At 42.0% G+C, this 21,224-nt stretch overlaps 1 protein-coding gene across 3 annotated transcripts in view; it reads right to left on the bottom strand.

Moving 5' to 3' along the window:
• Window positions 1-21,224, bottom strand: part of Utrn (utrophin) — a 490,302-nt gene that overhangs the window by 113,130 nt on the left and 355,948 nt on the right. For all 3 annotated transcript variants that reach the window (XM_051164610.1, XM_051164608.1, XM_051164609.1), the window contains one exon: window positions 1,949-2,078. In XM_051164610.1, the coding sequence (XP_051020567.1) occupies window positions 1,949-2,078 (130 nt within the window). The remainder of the gene's footprint in view (window positions 1-1,948; window positions 2,079-21,224) is intronic.

The raw sequence follows: 21,224 nt of genomic DNA, 5'->3' as shown, positions 1-21,224 counted from the left end.
GCTGGCTCACCTCCACTCAAACATTGTATGTAAAGGACATCAGCAATCTCTAAAGCACTCTTTGGCAAAGGATTTTGAAGGAAACACACAGAATAAGATCGTGTAGAATAACCATGAGAATACAGGTCCACAGTCACTAAGGGAAGTTCAGGATTCACTAGAACCATAACAGTGGTAAGAAGAAACAGTAAGGCATCTTTAAGACTACACGGAAAAGCTTTGACTACACAGATGTGAAATGTCATGCTAGATCCAAGAATTTTTCCTGCATCCAGTGGCACATCAGTGAGGGGGCTTCATCAGGACACGACTAGATTCTGAGAGTCGCTCGTCATCAGGACAGACTAAAGTGGAGGGCAAGTAAGGCAAGAGCAATGTTATGTGTTGCAAATAGAGGTGAGAAAAACGCAGTGAGACAAGTGCTATAGACAATAAGGACTGCAGCTGGATGCAGAATTAGAGGTGGTGCAAACCTCTAATTCCAGCACTGCAGAGGCAGTGAATTCCAAAGCAGCCTATCTACAGAGTAAGTTCTAGCACAATCAGACATATTCAGTGAGAGACCCCAGCTCAAAAAAAAGAACAAAACAAACAAACAAAAAAACCAAAACAAAAAAAGAAAGGAAGAAAGAAAGAAAAAGGAAAAGAAAAGAAAAACACAGTAGATGACTGCCTAAAACTATGCCAAGACCATACACAAAAGGCTGAGAACCCAGACTTAATAGCAGTGTGCAGGCATTGGACACGCATGCACATTCTCTGTGGGTAAATAATATAAATGTCCCAGGGAATACTCTTACTGGCAAAGAACAGTGGAGGTTTAAGTCCTTCGGAGGCAATGGCACCGTATTTGCATATAGCCTACTTACAGCTTTCTATATACTTTAAATCACGTCTAGATTCTTTAAAACACTGAATATAATGCAAATACTGGGCAAAAGAGATGCCCTGAGGTAGTTTTTATGCAATCATGGTAAGAGAAAGTGTATGTGCACGCTTAATACAGATGCAAATTGTTTTCCTGATCCACAGAGCCCAGTGAAGCAAAGGGCCAAGCAGCTCTTTGCACTCAGAAGAGCTGACTTCACAAGGATAGAAATGATAATTGTGAGTGATTTAGTTTGATAAGAGGCGGGAGACTCTGCCTGACCTGGGTTCTGAGCAGGCTGCTTCCACAGACAGTGGAAGAAGAGGAGTGGAAGAGATAGTGCACTGTGTGCACGTTGGGGGTAAGTTGTACACACATAGTTCCAGCTTCCGTGGGGGGAGGAGTTCCCACTACATCCTCCTACAAGTAATTAATGACTGCTTGTGACCCGCACTGCTAGATACAGTGAGGCACTCTATATGCCTGCTTTCCCTGTGCAAAGTGAGTGATGGAAAAATACTTTGAGCCCCATGATTTTTAAAGATTTACTTACTTTTATATGATGTGTATGGGTGTGTTTTGCCTGCATGTATGTCTGCACACCATGTGTGTACCCAGTGTCCTTAGAGGCCAGAATAGAACATCAGATCCCCCGGCACTGCAGTTACAGATGGTTGTAACCCAGCATATGGATGCTGAATTCGAACCCAGGTCCTCTGGGAGAGCATCCAGTGCTCTCAAATGCTGGGCCAGGTTTCCAGCTCTGCATGCTCGTTTTTTAATATACAAGAAATCTTTTATTAGCAACACTGCAAAATTTAATAATGATATGTTAGTCCCAAGATTCAGCCCAAATTTCCTCTTAAGTTTACTACGTGATAAATTGCTATTTCACAATAAGGGGATTTAGTTTCTGTTTCAAAGTTAAGAAATACACAGATGTAACAGGTTGTCATCTTTACATGCTTGATGCTGCAAGGAAAATGCCACTTATTTGTTTATTTTGTGGTTTTGTTGTTGTTATCCCCCCCCCCCAAAAAAAACATGAGTTTCTTATGACAAAAGGAGAACCAGTCTCACCTGTTTTTGATTGTAGGTTTCTTCTTGGTTCTTCAGGGGCCTCTATTGGCTGATCAGCCAGAAAAACTCGAGCTTGGTCTACGGCATTCAGCACAGAATATTCTTTCTCCTTTAGCTCACGTCTCAGCACCTTTACAAAAGGAAACAGAAGTGGAATATGTAAGGACCCTCACATGTTCTCAGGAAATGAGAGAGTGTTTAGCTTGACCACTTCTGACTGAAAAGCTGCGGAGGGAACGGCTTTAAGGCAACATGCAGACGAAGTTACAAGCGAAAATCTGTTACAAGTAGGAACAATAAAAAGCATATAAGGGTCCTGAAAATTGTGTATATGTTGAAGGGAAGAAGACAACGATGGAGGAAAAGACGGACACCTTAAGATATTCACCTACAGGAGTTAGTGACACTGTGTTTGAATTTACCAACAGTGAACTTTGAGGGTCCCCACTGTGTCGCATTGCTAAAACATAAAAGCCTGTTCAAAGACAGTCCTTCTTCCTTAAGACTGACAAGAAAAATTGCATCACTGATACTGAAGAAGGTAATTTCACATGTAGTAATGAGGCCCTAAGAAGTGTTTTACTTCTTTAGACTACATTGAGAAAAAAAAAAATTAAGAGACAGCAACAAATTAAAGGATCTGAAATCAAAACTAAACCAAAGAGAACACATAAAAGACAGTCTCCAATTATCTTAAAATACAGTCTATCCATTTCTCACGCTGAGCCAATTACTGTTTTCCCTCATGAACTTTCCCATGCAAATCTGGGACTCTCAGAACAACATGTCTTTGGCACATTTATTCTTTTAAGTAGGGATAAACTTTCTCCCTGCTCCTATGAAATGTTTGGTGATTAAGACTCTAACTGACAAGGGTTTAAGAACAACAAAACTCACTCAAGGGTAAGACACCAACATGTAGAGATGTCTTCTGCACTATTTTAATACTAAATTAAAGCTGCTGTTGACGTTGTTATCCTTTAAAATCCATACACAGCCACATCTTCAGGCCCAATAATTTGCTTATAGAGCAATTCAGTGGCAATGCACTAAGAAAATGCAGATTTTTTCCTCTCTAAAATACTTATCCTTTGTATTGTAGAATCGAGTCTTTCCTTTCAGCCATAACTAAATGTTTTAATATTGTTTGACATAACTGTGTTAAGATGAAGAGTTATATGGAGGCTAAATTCTCATCTTCCATCTTCAGTAAAAATTAAAAAAAAAGTAGAAGTACAAGAATAATCATCATATGCTGAGTTGTGAAGATAATTTATGGGTCTGATCCATGCTTTTTAACAGGAGATTATCAATCATATATTTAGAGGAAAGAGATCTAGAGGTACAAAAGCATTCCTAATAGTTACTTCCAAAGCTTCTTACAAATAAATATAAAATGTGTGGTACAAAAATATGACATTGTTTTATATTTTTTTTAAAAAATCAGCAAACACTTGTTTTTAATTGTCAAGGGTACTTATACCCGAAACCTGAGTATAACCAGTTAATACAGAAACAGTGAAGATTTGTAAAATGATACACAGGCTCTGCTGAAATTTTCATTTGGGTGGGGACATGCATGAAATGTAACTGTTCAAATGCAAGGTGCTGAGCAAGAGACAAAGGTCCTCAAAGTCTGTCCTTTCACCCTGGCTCATCCGACAGGAAGAAAACTAGGAGTATTAAAAAATATATTACTAGAGGAAAACCAGAACACAGACATAAACGAATGGAAGAAAGTCCAGTCTGGTGAGGAAGAGCAGACAGTGCTGGGTCTCAGGAGGAATAAAATGCTCACGGAAAGATGACCCACAGGGGACATTCCAGGTGCTGTGGTGGGGGACATGGAGGAGGTGATCCTTGTGACATAAGCAGGGGCATTCCTGCCTGACCACTCAGAATTATTCAATCTACCGACTGCCTTAGACAGGCCTGCTGGAGGGGATGGACAAGGGAGAGCTGCTCTTAGAATTATCTTTAGATTCTCACAACTTCAAACAGAAAAGAAATGTTTGTCTACAGAAAAACGGCTGGGGAAATGAACTCATCAATTCCCCACATGGCTGGAATTTTGCCAATTATGCATGGAGACTCTCACCGGAGAACAATTTTGTTGGCTGGCTGTTTGCTGTGCTCCAGAAGCTCTCTCCCCTGACAGCCACACCACAGACACCCCTGACCACCCCTTACGGATGGAAGCTCAGGCAGCTATCCTACCATTACAGTGGCCTTTACCTTTTCCCTTCCCTACATTTCTCATCTCAAATACTTTGCTTATGTCTTTTTCTTTCCCAGACCAATCACCTCTATTAAGCAAGGACAGCGTATATTTCTTTTTTTATATTTTATTTCATTCCTGTCTTTCTCAGATACACTGTAAATTCTCGGGACCCCAGGATCATATGCTACAGGAAGCCACGTACTGAGCTCAGCTTTGAAGTGATTCCTCAGGATGGTAGGCTTCATCTGAGTGTTACAGGGAGAGAAAAGCTCCTCCCCTCCAAAGAAGCCTGCACCAGCTGCAGGAGGAACGACTCCGGTGTGCACGCCAGGGGAAGCACACACCTTTAGCACCCATACATAGCAGAAGTTCAGGCAGAAGACCACATATGTGCTTTTGTGCATGTGATACCTAGTAATGGATGATGGGCAAGCTGATGAAGAGCCAGACAACTTGGCAAGGAAGCGACTTCAGATTTACACATTCTTCTTAACAATATAGTTGGGTCTCCTAGATTAATCAAAACCAAATCTGAGTAGTAGAGTATCTCTCATAGTTTGTTTGCATCTCTCAACACATTAAAACTACAACTTGTCAAAGTTAAAACCCTGCATTGAATGCTTGTTAGGGGATGTCCTGTAAGCTAACCTGAGAATCGCGAGTAAATAGCATAGCAAGCATAGACAGGTGGAATCCACCTAAGTAAATAAAATGCTGGAGCTCTGACCCTAGCGCCAACTCTATGCCCAGTATCCCAGAGAACCACACACATTATATCTGCTCCTACTCTATTATGAAATTTTAGTTTTGTTATTCAATTTGTCCTATTTCAATGCTACTTAATTGCATTCAGGAAGAGATTTAGCTTTCAATTGCTTTACACTCATAATCACGACACCACCCTTCACCTCTCCATTAGACATAAAAGAGAATCTGCATTTCCTAAGCACCTGGAGAACATTAATGATAAGATAATTGGAGTCCAATGAGCTGTTTTGTATACAAAGCTACAAAGTGGCATCCAGTGTCTTGTACCTGACTCATTTGTGAGCCGCCTTAGGTGAGTATAAGACAATCTAATTGGAATTTTTCTATGTTAATTGCTTAATATTTTTACTGAAAACAATCCTCTTCCCAAACAATAACAAGCTTTGGTAAAGATGTGAGGGACTGGATCCTCACACACTCTTAGGCTATGGTAGAATCTTATGACACTCTAGTTTGGTGGTTCCTCAAAATGCTAAACTCAGGGTTACCCTGTGTCCTAGACATCCCACACTCAGATAAAGCCAGAAATAAAACATCTGTACACATACAAACACCCGCGTGGTACCAGGCAGTGGTGGTGCACACCTTTAATGCCAGTACTTGGGAGGCAGAGGCAAAGACATCGATCTCTGTGAGTTTGACCTCTACAGGGTGAGTTCGAGGATAGCCAAGGCTCCACAGAGAAACTCTATTAAAAAAAAAAAAAAACAAACAAACAACAACAACAAACCAAAACAACAAAACACCCCAACCAACAAAACAAAAACCACCCGACACTGTGTGATTATATCATGACGTCATAGCCAAACCTCAACCAACAGAAACATATATCCACTGATCAGTGGACAAGCAAAAGCGGCAGAGCTGCACGATGGATCTTAGCAAGGAAAGTGAGTTACAGACTGATACAAGCTACCACTGGATAAGCGTGATATATGTGCTCAGCGAAATGATTTAGATGACAGCCTGCAACACAGTGTGAGATTCCATGACCGCAGTCAGGTCTGCAGAGGCTGAAAGTAGATCAGTAGCTGCCTAGGTTTGGAGTCTTGAGGAGATGAAGAGAGATGGGGGGGGGGAGGGAGGGGTATTTTTTCATAAAAATAAACTTTAATATGCCAAGTAGTAAATACAAAGACACAAATGGTTTTGGTCATTTTTTTCCAGAGGTTTTGATCAGCTTACAGCATATATGTCAGTACAGAAATTCTGGGGGCATTCCTTGAGGCAGGGAGATTGCTCTTTCTTCTCTATTTACAACTTGTGTATTGGTAGATTGACTTGAAAGTACTCAGCCATGCAATCGATTAATCAAAGAAACTCCATTAGGCAGGTTCCACTCTGGACAACCATCCAGTGAGCTTCTAAGTCACTCACTGAGTCCTTAGGCACTCAGGGCCTGAGTCCTCTCAGCTTACAAAGAGAAACAACTCAATCTGGGTGTTGCAAATGGTAAACACACTGGTATTTAAGGGCAAAGAATGGTGCCATAAAGGAATGTCACAAGCACCTTTTAAACCACACTTTTAAAAAAAAGTAGGGATCTTCTATCCTCCAACTCTTCCATAAGACTCCCTGCGCTCCACCCCAAAGTTTGGCTGTGAGTCTCAGCATCTGCTTCAATCATCAGTTGGGTGGAGTCTTTCAGAGGACCTTTACGGTAGGCTCACCCTTTTCTTCAACCACTTCTGGACTAGAACTAGGGGATGGGGGAGAAGGTTGGGGGAATGAGGGAGGGAGAGTAGGGCCCTGAGGAGATGGGGAATGAATTAAAAAACATAAAAAGGAAAAGAAAGAAGGGAAGGGAAGGGAAGGGAAGAGAATGGAAGGGAAGGGAAGGGAAGAAAAAGACCTAAGTGATTCCTGACTACTTAAAGTGAACATCTTAATTAAAAACAAAAATATTTCCCCAAATTTTGAGAGTGTAAGTTTGGAATTTAGTGAACCATGACAAGGAAAACAAAACAAAAGAATCCTTAAAGTTACTATTTGGGGGTGGGATGGATGAATTTAGCTCCACTAGGGAGCTGAGCTGAAACCTATCTCAAAAAACAGGACCTTCTGAACTAACAAAGGGTGGGATCTGACACTGGGTTCTCTTTCAGCCAGGCACTCCAGAACCAGCCCTCGGGAGTGAATACAGCCCATTTTAGTCTGTTCACGGCATTTTTACTTGTTGCATACCCATTTCCAGTCTCTTTGCCCGACTCTTACTTAGATGACAGCCAAGCTCTCTGGTGTTTGCTCTGAAGAAACTGACTGTTTCCAGTTCCTGGGGACAACCTCCTGATGGTGGCTCACAGCACTGAGCAGCTGGAGGTACTAAGCCGGCTTTGCAGGTCTACTGGAATGTCTGCTTCCAACATGCATGGTTTACAAGTTTGAGTTGTAAAATACCTACCTACCACATGTGGCATAGATAGAGGATGCAGTCTGGCCAGCCCATTAAGGCTTTGGCAACAGCAAGACCAAAGCTAGGGCTACACTTTTTGTTTCATTCTTTTGAAAGTAATGAAATGCTAAACTTATGAATTGATGGTGCAAACACAATTCAGTAATTAGACCAAAAGCTAAACCATACACTTAATGGGATAAATTTAACGATATGCAAATATCTGGCTCTTAAAATAGAAACATCAACAAAAATCTTGCAGGTGATATTTCTTTTCTAATCACTCTATAACACACACATACATACATATAAATATATATCCGTGTTTGTGTGTGTGTGTGTGTGTGTGTGTGTGTGTGTGTGAGAGTGTGTGTAGCAGCTTATCTCTGGTGCATATTAGCATATTCAGTAATACAATAGATCCTTTCATTCATTCTGGAACCCTTCTTACCTTGCTGTCCAGAAACCCTGTGTGGCTAAGCTTCTGTCCCCTGCAGTAACTGGCTAATGAGAATGGAGAATTATACTCCATCAGTTGATGACGGGAACAACTGTGTCAGCTTACAGGAAGGTATACCAATGGACTGGATTCAGTGATATTCACTACAGCGGTCAAAAGAAGGCATTTCATAGGCCATGAGGCATCTGTCCAAGTGGTGCTACTTAGAGACAGGTGAAGTTATGCCAAGTGAAAAAGGATCAGGGCTGTGGCTTTTGTGAAAGTGTTTTAGACCCTAAGTCTTCACATTTGCCAAGAGAAATACCTGATAAATATGTACTTCCTTATGTTGCAGACACCTGGTGACTTTGTCGCCCAAAGCCTGGACACTAAGCTGCAAGCACACTCATGCGATCACTTGTCACAGTCCCTATGACACGTTCCGTCAGAACAATCACCGCTCATGTTGAAATTGACTGCTAGTGAAGCAGGGCTGAAAGATGGGGACTTAAGAAGGAATTATGTTCTCCCAGAAACTGATAGAGCCTCATAAGGTCCAGTTACTGTACAGCCGGTGATGGCCTCTGTCCCATCCCCTGCTGTCATAGGCATCCATGGCCACCAGCATGCATGGAGTATGAGGACTTCACTATATGCAGCTCTGTCTCTAGAACTATGAGCTAAGGAAGTACTTTAGTTTATATACTGTCCAGTCTCTTGTACCCTGTTACAGCAAGAGTAAATTAATTAATACATCATTCCAGTAAATATGTGGTAAATGCCTTAATACTCTCCAGGGCAAACCAGAGTAAAGAGAAATTTTAGCTTATAGGTAGTAGACAAGACTATCTGGAACGAGCAAGAAGATGACTTCAAAATAACTCAAGATAACTTGAAAAAGGAAAGCAGAAACTGGGTTTTAAAATATGAATGTTCTAAAATGTTTACCAGACCCCACACGCTCAAGAGTCAACAGTAGTAAAGCAAGAATACAAAAATTATTTTGTGTCCAGAAAAACTAAAATCCTCTTAGCTGGGTACAGTAGTCACAGATCTCAAGAGACTGAGCCAGGAACATGAAGTTCCCGGCCAGCTTAGGCTACCTTGAAAGCCTGTCTCATAGGAAGAAGAAGTTCTACTGTCTGCCAAGCTATGGGGCTAGCAAAGTACAGTAGAGTTTCCTACCCAAATAAGGAAGCTAAAACGCACATTAATCTCAAATGGAATCTAAAGAAATTGGTTAGACATAGTCACAGATCAAGAGACACTTAGGATCTAAACGGGGAGAATGGCCAAATGTAATAACTGCCACCAAACTTCAATAAGCTCAAGCAGGACACCAAGAACCTATTACGTGCAAATACACAAAGCAGGAAGGAAGGGCACACTCTCAAAAACAAAACAAAACAAAACAAAAGGAGTCTCTCGAAAGCATATGCTTGTCTCTTCTTCCTTCCTTTCCTTCTTTCTTTCCTACTTTCTCTTTTTCTTTCTTTCTGCATTTCCTCTTGTGTGTGGTGAATGCACATGTGTATGTGTGTGTGTGTGTGTGTGTGTGTGTGTGTATGCATGCTTTGCTTTGCATGTGCAGAGGTACATGTTTATGTGTGTGAGCGTGCATATGGAGTTCTAGGTTGAAGTGCAGAATCACGCTTGACCGCCTATCACTCTCCTATCTTATTCACTGGGGCACCACCATCTCTCAATCAAACCCTGAGCCTGTGTTGCTAGCCTGCCTGCTCTGGGGATGCCCTCTCTCCTCTCCAAGGCTGAAATTACTGAGGGGCAGCCATGTCCGCTTGTCATTTACTTGAGTTCAGAGGATCCAAACTCCAGTCTTCTTGCTCGCCAGGCAAAGGTCTTAATGATGGAGGCATCTCTCACTGGACGTTTCACATGAACCATGTATTTAAAAACACGAGAATGAGCTCAAAGAGGAGACAACTGAGAGTAAAGCCATCTAGTCCCTCAGGCTCTGGCCTGCTTCATGCCTTCTCTGTGCTACTGAAACAGAGCCTAGGATGAAAACCTGAATGTATCAGAATTTGGTCACCCAAGTCCCAGACTTCACTCCTACCAGACTATCAAGAAGTTCAACATCTTTCCTTAAAAGAGCTACCATTTCTTCCACCTGACCTTCCTGAGCACTTACACAGCAGGGAAGACTCTGGAAGCCACTACTATTTCCCAGAATGCCAGGCAGCAGGATGCACTGCTGCATAGCCAGCTCAAAGCAGGCAGAGTGATTCTTCACTGTGGCTTACTGGTCAGGGAACATTTCTTCCCACCCACGTGGTAGAACTCAGTGAGAAGGCCCAGAGTTAGGGGACAAAGTGGTATAAAAAAATTACTGGCTGGCGGGGGTCAGAATCTACCATATGTCCTCACGGCTCTTCACTTCCATCCTGAGCACAGTGTCAGCTGGGTGTGATGGCCACGGTGTGGCTAAGCAGACGGTACCATGAGTTACTCTCAAGAGCAGCAACACGTGCAGGCCACAAGTCTCTCCCTAAGAAAACAGGCTCAGAGAGGAGCTAGAGGGTGGTGAAGAGCCACTGCTATCCCCTTCTGTCCTGAACATGGGACTCATTATACTGGGCTGAGACAGAGGCGAGCATCTTTCTTCATCATGTACCCCCCCCCCCACTGTGATACGATTTCCCCTCACCACGTGCATAACAATATCAGAGCCATGAACTGGCACCTCTTACATCATGAACTAAAGAAAACCTTTCTACTTTTTAAGTTGGTTACTTCAAGTGTTTTGTTATAGCAGAGGTAACTCACCAACACAACAACCTTCCCTTAACAGGGAAAAACCTGAAGTTAATATTTCTTCTAATGTTAAAGTCATTTAATTAGGGAGAATGTGAAACTTTGTGATTCTCCAAAATTAAGCTAAAATATTTAGCACATATAAAACTATGTTACAAAATGTTTATATTCTTAGAAAGAAGGGAAATTAAATTTAGTCTTTCTTTATCTAAATCTGTTCCATAGCAGCTAAGTAAAGCTATGGGGACTGGGGGACTGACTACATCACAGCACATGTGACATAAATAGAAATGTTCTCCTCTGGGAAGATAATAAACTACAGACAACTTCCTCCTTGCCACCCTAGACAGGGCTAAATCCAGCAGAAACCCTCAAATTCTCCTCTTTTTTTCTTTTTGAAAGGAGAGACGCTTGGGTCAGACCTGTACTATCTGAAAACTGCTTCCAAAATTCCCACACCTACCAACAGGTACCAGAGTTTGGGTGCTAGCAATGCAAGCCCATCAAGCGAGGAACAGAAGTGAGAGAGCACTGAAGTGTCCACACTTTCTAGAGAGAGGGAACTGGTTTCATCATTTGGAAAACCCAAGTTGGCAATCTATAAAGTCATTACTGTGGTCACATGGTGTGAAACAAGAATTTCACCTTTGAGGATAGAGCCCAAGAAAATGAACCAGAAAAAAAAAAAATGCTACAAATAAGAAGGTGTCCATGCAACATGCTTTATGACTTTAAAAATTTGAGAGCAACTAGGGACTATTACATAACCTTGAAAAATTACTCTGATAATAACCACAAGAGTGGTGTGGGAAAATGAGCATGGCAGAAATCTAAAGGTAAAAGACAGAATAAAAACACTGTCTCACATTAAAACTAAAGAAGATGCATATGCAAGAGGGAAGCATATGCCATGTTTGCTCTAGAGCAGCAGTTCTCAACCTGTGGGTCATGACCCCTTTGGGTGAAGTCAAAAGATGGGGGGTCAAATAAGACCATCAGAAAACACAGATATTCACATTGCAAATCACAACAGTGGCAACGTTACAGCTATGAAGTAGCAATGAAATATTTTTATGGTTGGGGTTCACCACCACACGAGGAACTGTATTAAAGGATCAGAGCATTAGGAAGGATGAGACTCACTGAATTAGAGGAAAATAATGGCTAGGGGGTTGTTTATTTTGTTTTGCTGTGCCTCTTTGCAGTGTGAGAGATTAGACCCGGGACTTGTACAAGCTTGGCAAGAGTTTTACCACTGAGACACAACCCAGCCAGCTTTCACTCAGTTCTCCAAACTGGCCTTACACTCACTGGGTATTCCACACCACACACACACACACACACACACACACACACACACAAACACACGCAAACATACACACACAGACACACACACACACACACACACACACACACACACACACACACACACTGCTCTAGCTCCTGAAAAGCTGGGGATGCAAGCTTGAATAACCAAGGCCCAGCTGTTCATGATTTCAAACATCTGTAACATATTATCTTCATGACTGAAAAGTATACCTACAAGAATACTTAATAGAGAGTTAGTTCATTAATCACTAAAAAAAAAAAAGTCATTAAGCCAGGCATGGTAGTACATGCCTTTAATCCCAGCACCCAGAAGGAAGAGGCAGGCAGATCGCTATGAGTTCAAGGCCAGCCTGGCCTACAAAGCAAGTCCAGGACAGCCAAGGATACACAGAGAGACCCTGTCTCAAACAAAACAAAACAAAACAAAACAAAACAAAACAAAAAGTCATTTAAAAAGCTTTTAAATGTAAACTTTTAAATTAATTTATTTGCTCTATTTTTCATTGAGAAATAAAAATGTATATACATCTACCTTACATAATGCTCAATTTTGAAATAATTAATAACCTGCACAATGAAACATGCAGCTAGCTAACAAGTGTGTTATTTCATAAATTTCCAACTTTTTATAATAACATTTAAAATATACTCTTTCAACAATTTTCAAGAATGTAATATTGTTTTTAATTATAGTCTCCAGGCTGCGCAACATAACTGGTGAACAAATTACTACCTTTAAATAACATAGCAGTAACAATTGCATATATCGGGGCTGGAGAGATGACTCAGTGGCCAAGAGGGCTGGCTGCTCTCCCAGAGGACCCAAGCTCACTTCTCTGCACAGGTACTTGGGTGGCCCATAACTACCTCTAACTCCAGACCCTGGGTAACTGACAGCTTCTTCTGGCCTACATTGATAGCTGCATTCATGTGCACATATGGAAACACATACAGACACAATTAAAAATAAATCTATAAAGTAAAAGACAGAACATGTGTATTAGAAGGCAATGTTTCATTTCTACAGCACGACACACAACTCATACACTGTTTTTCTTCACTGATCCCTCCCAGGCTAGATTTACTTATAAAGTGAGATACAAGACAAATTACTAAATCAGAGAGTCTGCACATTTAAATTCCTATGTTCACTGGAGATCTTAACATATTGGGTTTTAAAGCATATATTCGAGGGGTGAAAGGGGAACACTGGGACAATCTGACCGCATTCAGCACAGAAGGTAAAATAAACCATATTCCAGAAAGAATCTCAATAACTCTTATCGGCCAGTCCACTCCCTCTCATCTTATATACAGAACTTTCCAATTCAACTCGTGAACTGAACACCAGACAATATTAAGACAGAGAAAAGGTAACTTCTTGGCTCAGAATGGTGGCATGCGCTTATACTCTCAGCGCTGAGAGGCCACTGCAGAGGCAGCCGCACATTGAGCGCCAATGTGGACCACATGGCAGGACTCTGACATGGAGAGAAAGGAAGCCTGTTCACTAACACACGTTAAACTACAACTGTGGGGCTGAATTTTCTTATACTCCAACTCTTCCACATAAAGTTATCTCTAGCTGTTGATGGACGTTCCTTACTTAATTTCCTAGGGAAAGTGTCATTTTAAAAAAAATTGTGTACTTAAAGTAGAGAAGGGGGTGAGGCTACCACTGAGTGGGTAGAGGGCTTGCCTAGCACGCACAAGGTCCTGGGTCCAATTCCCAGCTCAGCACAACAAAAGTATGGTTGACTCCTATAAAAGAACTCAGGAGGTAGGGGCAAGAAGTTCAGAAGGTCAAGGTCACCCTCAGCTCTACTGTAAGATTGATAGTTGCCTGGCATATATACATGAGATAGCACTTTAAAAAAAATACAGCCAAGCATCATGGCACACATCTTTAATCCTGGCACCCAGGAAGGCAGAGGCAGGTGGAGCCCTGTGAGTTCGAGGCCACCCTGGTCTACAAAGCGAGTCCAGGACAGCTAAGGGTACACAGAGAAACCCATCTAGAAAAACCAACCAACACACACACACACACACACACACACACACACACACACACACACACACACACACACACACACACACACACACACACACACACACACACACACACACACACACACACATGTTTTAAGCAAATAAAAAGGGTTACATAGACATAACAAGAATAAAAAGACCATCCTACCCAAAGAGATGTTCTCTTAGATATATTTCATTCTTATTGAGAATATGGAGTTGTGGGTACAAAAGAAATAGAAAATAACACAGCAGCTGTGTTAGAAGATGAAAATGCCAGAAAAAGAAAAGGGGAAAAAAAAGGGGGGGGGGGTATGAGAAAGGCTGCCAGGATGGCTGTGCCATTGGAAAGTGTCATTCAGCACCTTGACAGGCAGCAGAGGGTTAACTGTGTAGACTCCAAGAAAGAGGATTCTAGAATGCACAGCACGGCCCTGTGATGGAAATAACAACAAGAGACCAGCATGTCTGAGACCAGTGTGGGAGAAGCAGCAGCACGGTCTGAGATGAGCGCGGTGTGAGCGGGAGGCACAAGGCATCAGACGGGGCCGCGCACGCCTTGCTGAGACTGTGTCTTGTACTGCAGAGTTCAATTCATTTTAACAGGAACACACTGGCTGCTGCGCTAGGGACCCCAGAGACAGATGGATGGTGACATATGGCCAGTTCAGACTCTGTGTCTTGATGGGAGACCTTAGACTCCCTAACACATTAAAATGAGAAAGATGGGGTTCAAGGAAGTTATATTTTTCCTAAGCAACTGAAATCACATTTCCACCAAGTGAGATGGAAGAGTCTGGGTACAAGTTTAGAGTCCAACTCCACAACGCTTTCGGCTTGGCCATAAAATATGCAGGTTTAGAGTCCCTGTAGAGGTGACACATCAACATGTACAAAAATCGGCAGTGGCTGGTACGCAGCTGGAGTCCCAACTCAGGGAAGAGTAGAGAAACAATGGCACGGCCTGGCTCCAAGTGCATCCTAATTTTACAAGAGGTTTGAAGAATGGATCAGAAAGGGAAAGAGGACTGCAGTGAGAGGATGAGAAAGTCAGGATGGCGCGACACCCTAGAGGTCAAGTACAGAGGGAGTGCAGGGAGCAGTCAGTGGTGAGTCACCAGGAAAGGTGAGGCCACAGCCCAAGACTCAGCCAGCACTACCGTCTACAACAAGCTTCAAGCAGCACGTGACTCAGTGTGAGGACCGTGGCTGACCTGAGCAGATAGAAGAGCCCTGGTGTACATTTTGAGTCTTTCATTATTTTAAAAATATTATAGTTTATATCTGTCAGAGTATAATGTTCTTTTTGTTTGTTTGTTTGTTTGTTTGTTTGTTTGGCTGGTTGGTTGGTTGGTTGGTTCATTTTTCTTTTTCCAGACAATGTCTCCCTCTGTAGCCCTGGCTGTCCTTGAACTCAGTCTGTAGATCAGGCTAGGCTCGAAATCACAGAGATCCACCTGCCTCTGCCTCCTAAGAGCTGGGATTAAAGGCATGCACCACCATCATCTGGCTTACATAAATAATGTTGATGCAAACGTATCTAACTATAACATAGCAAACTCTCAGGCAAATGAAACTGCAGGGCCACATATCTGAATATTCGGAATTTCAAGGCTCAGCAAAGCATTGGAAGCCTTTCTAATGATCTGGCATGGTGGGACCATGTAAGGTGCCCAAGTAGTTGGCTTGGACATGGGGCATCTGAACTGGAGCAAGCTAGAGGCAGCGTTAGCACAGCAGGCCTCTTTAACCTATGGTTCTCTAAAGAACTTTACTGCTTACTGGAGAATAGAAATAGAAAAAAATGGTACCAACATAAGGACAATCTTCTAGAATATAATTTACTCCCTCTCCCCTCCCAACTTGCTTCCGATGCTAAATCAGCACGTATGGATCTAAGTCATTTTGTATGATAGAAAAGAGGGGCAGAGAGTCGTTAAATTTGATAGCACTAATAAAACTAGAAGGAAAAAAAGAGAAAAATGGGATTATGTTCCATTGGTATGCAGACAAAAATTCTTTTAATATTCTCCTTCATAGTGCACAGTGCTGTAAAAGTTTTGGTTAATGTCCCTAAATGATGAGTTAAATGTATAAATTCATTTTGGTTCCACCCTACTGACATAAAAAATAAAGGCTAAATCGGAATACTAAGTATGAATGCTAAGAGCTCTCCAACCACACACAAGTAATAAACCAGTTTTCCCCCTGCACTGTCGAACACAGATACACAGACGCATACACACACACACACACACACACACACACACACACAAAGATAGACAACACATACAAAATACACAGAGACACACACAGACATATACACACAACACATAGACACACATAAAAACACACAGTTACAGACACAAACACAAACCACAGAGACACATACACAAAACATATAGAGACACACACACACACACACACACACACACACACACACCCCTACACTCCTCTAATTCAGCAATCTATTAGTACCTCCTCTCATCAGAAGATGACGCTAACAGCTTAGGTGCTAACATTTACATTCCATCTCTTTGAGCTTTGCTCTTGTTTTTAAGCTAAAGCAATGTTCTCAATCTGTGGGTCATGACCCCTTTTGGGGTCAAAGACTCTTTCACAGGGCATAGGTAAACAAAGACATTTACATTACAATTCATAAAAGAATCAAAATTACAGTTATGAAATGACTTTACGGTTGGGGTCACCACAACGTGAGGAGCTGTATGAAAGGGTGGGTGCATTAGGAGGGTTGAGACCTCCTGGGCTACTGGTGGGGGGAAACACAGCACACACCAATGAATGCATACTCTGAGAAACACAACCACTAACATGCAGGATTCTCAGTCCAGGAATCTGCATAAGATTCTTTAAGGACTTCCTGGACTCCAGAGCTTTTCAAAGCCTTTCCTTATCAGTCACAGCACAAAGTCACACATCAATGCTTCCTAGTTGTGTGTCCCTGTCCCTACTACAGGGCTTTTGACAGTGACTATCATTACTTCTTGTCAAGCCCAATCCTGCCGCCGAGCAATGAGTCCTGTGAAAAACACAGACCCTCTAGTGACTGATGTGTGCTTAGTACCTAACACAGAGTGTCAACCATCAGACACAACATGGAAGTTGAAAGAAATGAGCTGCTAGACAAAAGAAATTATTGCTAAGCAATATAGATCCTAGGAGCGGTTCACTATTTCACCCATTGGTGGGACCATGTTTATTTAAAGCAGGGGCAACTTTTGTCATTCACTGTATGGATAGCCAAAATGCCTACAGAAGATATGTGGCCGCTTATAATGGCAGAAATACCATAACCCCTCCCTTCTGAAGAAGGCCATTTCCTCGGGAGGCAGAGGCAGGTGGATCGCTGTGAGTTCGAGGCCAGCCTGCTCTACAAAGTGAGTCCAGGATGGCCAAGGCTACACAGAGAAACCCTGTCTCGAAAAACCAAAAAAAAAAAAAAAAAAAAAAAAGAAGGCCATTTCTTGCCAAAGCATGGTCTCACTTTGACTTCACCACCAGACCGGCAGCTATTAAGCTGGCCCCTGTCCCTCTAAACAGACACCCTGTGAGCCCCAGATCTTGGAAGTGAGGCGTCATCTATTGCTCCCAAAGTTAGAAGACAGGATCACCTGTGATTAGAAGACAGGCTCTCCAGGAAATTATACCTCAGTCATGTGCTTTCATCATTCTTGGTGATTTGCTTTTATACAACGGGCATGCATTTTTATAGGGAAGCCAAGCAAATGGTAAAGAGTTAGTGGGGAAGGCTCCCTTAAAAAGCTACCGATTCAGGCTGCACGTGGGGAACTGCTCTGCCAACAGACAGGGGGCAGTGTGTTTCTGAGAAGGAAAGAAAAACAGTCGCAAATTTTAGACATTTGGGCTAAAGAGACAGCTCAGTTTGTATAGAGCTTGCAATGGCCTTGGCACACATGAGGACCTAAGTTTGGTCTCTAGAATCCACGTTTTAAAAGCTATGCACAGTAGTGCACATGCTTGTGATCTCAGAGCCCAGGAGGGAAGGGGGCAGCATGGAACCTTAAGGTTCACTGACCCGTCAACCTAGCCAGTGAAAGACTTTGCCTACAAAAAAAAAAAAAGAAAAAAGAAAAAGAAAAGAGGCGCGGGGGGGGGGGGGGGGCAGGGAGAAAGGAGGGAAGGAAGGAATGACTCTCTGAGGACTAATACTCAAGGTTGTGTCTGGCCTCCACACAGATGTACACACAGAAATATGCATAATAAACATGCATGGGAGAGCCTCGGCCCAATTAGAAAATAACCAATTTACTACCACAGAAAAACCTCATAACACACAGCAAGACTTAAACATTATAGACTTATAGGCAATCTCAAATTAATAGGAGAACTGCAACACACACACACACACACACACACACACACACACACACACACACAGAGCCCAGATTTAGCAAGGAGGTATTGACATGTTTGTTGTTGTTGTAGTAGTTTTAGTTTGTTGATTTCTGAGAAAAGGTCTCACTATGCAGCCTTCGCGAGCCTGGAATTCACTATGAAGATTAGGCTGACTTCAAGCTCATAGAGATCTATCTGCATCTGGCTCCTGAGTGCTAGGACTAAAGGTGTGTGTGAACCCACCTGGTGGAGGTTTAAAGACTTTAGAATCTGTTACTTTAATGAGTAAATTTTCTTATGTATCTTGGCAACTTGGTTTAAGGCCCAAATGCCCTGATTCTTACAAAATGAGGTCTGGATATAAGAAATTAAATTGAGTTAGGCAAAGGGCAAAGTATCCCTGAGGGAAAGGACACACACCAGGAAATTATACCTGAATCATGCAATTTAATCATTCTTGGTGATTTGCTTTTATAAAACCAACATGCATTTTATTGGGGAAAGTGTGTTAGAGCTCTGATAATTACCTCTGCATAACTCAATATTTGCAGTGCTATGGAAATAAAGTGCAAATTGAATATTAAAAGCTGCATATGCAACTGTAGGCAAATACTGAGGGTCTGACTGAAGTTAATTTGTGGCGTTACCTATTAACACTATACACAGTGTAGGTGCTTTATAAGAAATCACTGACTGGATGGCAATATTGCTGATAATGAAGCTGCAGGCAAATCATTTACTCTTCACAACCTCAAAAAATTAGAAAAAAAAAATAATTAAAGTCATTGAGAATGTTCAGTAATTAGGGGACAACACTGTTGGGCTGTGTTGACGGTACATAATAGATATCAATGGAGTTGTATTTCCCTGAAGAGGCTTATATACTCGAAACAGAATTAAGACAAAAGTCATGAAAATCATCAACCCAGCCTGTGGTGGTTAGTTTTAACGGCCAATTAGACACAGTCTAGAATCACCTAGGAAAAGCATTTCAGTGAGCAACTGTCTACATTAGGTCAGCCTGTGGCCATGTTTACGGGACATTGTCTTGATTACATTAATTGATATGGGAAGGCCCAGCACAGAGTGGGCGCCACCATTCCCTTGGCTTGAGTTCTGAACAACTTAAGAGTAAAGAAGAGAGATGGGCAGTAAGCAGTCTTGCATTAATTTAGTTCTCTCTACTCATGACTCAGGGCTTCAGGTTCCTGTGTACTTGATGTCCCATCTCTGAAATGATGGCCCTGGAATCATAAGTTCAAATAAACCCATGCTCCCCCAAGTTACCTTTTGTCAGGGCTTACTATCACAGCAACAGAAGCAAACTGATGCAGAGACTCCCAGCAATTACAAGAGAAAACACCAGCATTCTCATTCTGAGCATTGTACGCTGTGCCCGTCGTAGGCCCAATAACATTGCTATTAACACAACACATCTTCAAGAAACTACAGAATATATATAGAGGGGGGGGGGAGAGGGAGAGAGAGCAGGAACAGAAAACTGATCATATATAAACCAATCCCCAAGTGTGCATATATAAATCTGAGATTCTCTGCAGTTATCACTGACTGTAAAATGAGACTTCAGTGAAAATAAAGTCATAAGACACAAGCATGAAATAATGCATACTGATTTCAATCCTTTATTTTAAGATTATGGTAACATTAAAATGTTGACTCATGGCAAAACGATTATAATTTACTATTAATTTTTCACAGGTCAATACAAGTCAGTAAAATGCAGACATGTCTTGTGGGATTAGCTTTCCCTTGACAAGCTGCTGTGGGAGAGGTGAGGTTAAAAAAAAAAATGAGTAGGGGTAAATGTAAAGTTCAATGACATATGGATAAATGCTGCAATTAGTCCATTAATCGTACACTAACATAAAATAAATTTTAAAAGAAAAGCACATAATCCCTAATATTTTCCCTGGCAAAATTTCAAAGCTCTTGTTTTAATAACTTGATGTAATTTCCTAAGTAGTCTGGGGCATCAATAGGCTAAACAGTACATGGGAGGTGTGGCATTACAACGTAGAGGCCAAAGAGAATAAATAAGAAGCAGGTCTAAAACAACAGAAACTAACTGGGTGCTAGGAAAGGCAACTCCTAGCTAAATAATAACAATACCAACCACCGCAGCACGAGGCTAGAGAGATGGCTCAGCAGTTAAGAATGGATACGATGCTTGCACAGAAGTGGGGTTCAGATCCCAGCACCCACATCAGGTGGCTCACAACTGCCTGAAATTCCAGTTTTGGGATACCCAATTGTTAGCATTCTTCCTCAGTCTGCCTACTTGTGATGCCATTGCTTACCTGCCACAGGGGCGTGGCCCTGCTCAGGGCCATATAAACCGTCCACGTGGCCCCCTTCTTTTACCCCTCTTACTCTTACGCTCTCTTCTTCTCATTCTTCCTGTCTCTGTCTCTCCCTGGGGTACCCTTTCCCCCTTTCCTTCTCCGCCAAGCTCATTTAATAAACTCCGTATAACATGATATCTTCTGCCCGGCATCTCATTATCCTATCATCTTATTTTCTTTTTATTAATCATAACACCAATACCCTTTTAGCCTCTGTGGGCACATGCATGCACATGGGTGCACACGATGCACATACCAACAAGGTGACACCCACATTCACATCCATGGGAGTAAAATAGTTAAGTCACTACAAAACAACTCTGGCAGCTTTTGTTAAGTGAGTTAGACATGCTGATGGAAACCAATGAAGGACCACAGAGATTTGACAATGTGTCCTCCAGGTTAGATCACAGAGCTAGAGAGAAGAGGCACTGGAAAGCAAGCCAGGCCTGCTGCCTAGCCCCACTGCCTAGCCAGAGTTCAATAGATTGTACCACAGAATACTGGATAATATCCCAAAATCCACATGAGAAGCCCTCTCATAAAAGTTCAGTGGATTCATAGATACAAATTGATAATAATAC

The sequence above is a fragment of the Acomys russatus genome, chromosome 21, assembly GCF_903995435.1.
Source record: "Acomys russatus chromosome 21, mAcoRus1.1, whole genome shotgun sequence".
NCBI classification, from domain to species: domain Eukaryota; kingdom Metazoa; phylum Chordata; class Mammalia; order Rodentia; family Muridae; genus Acomys; species Acomys russatus.
This window is presented reverse-complemented; position numbering and strand designations above follow the sequence as displayed.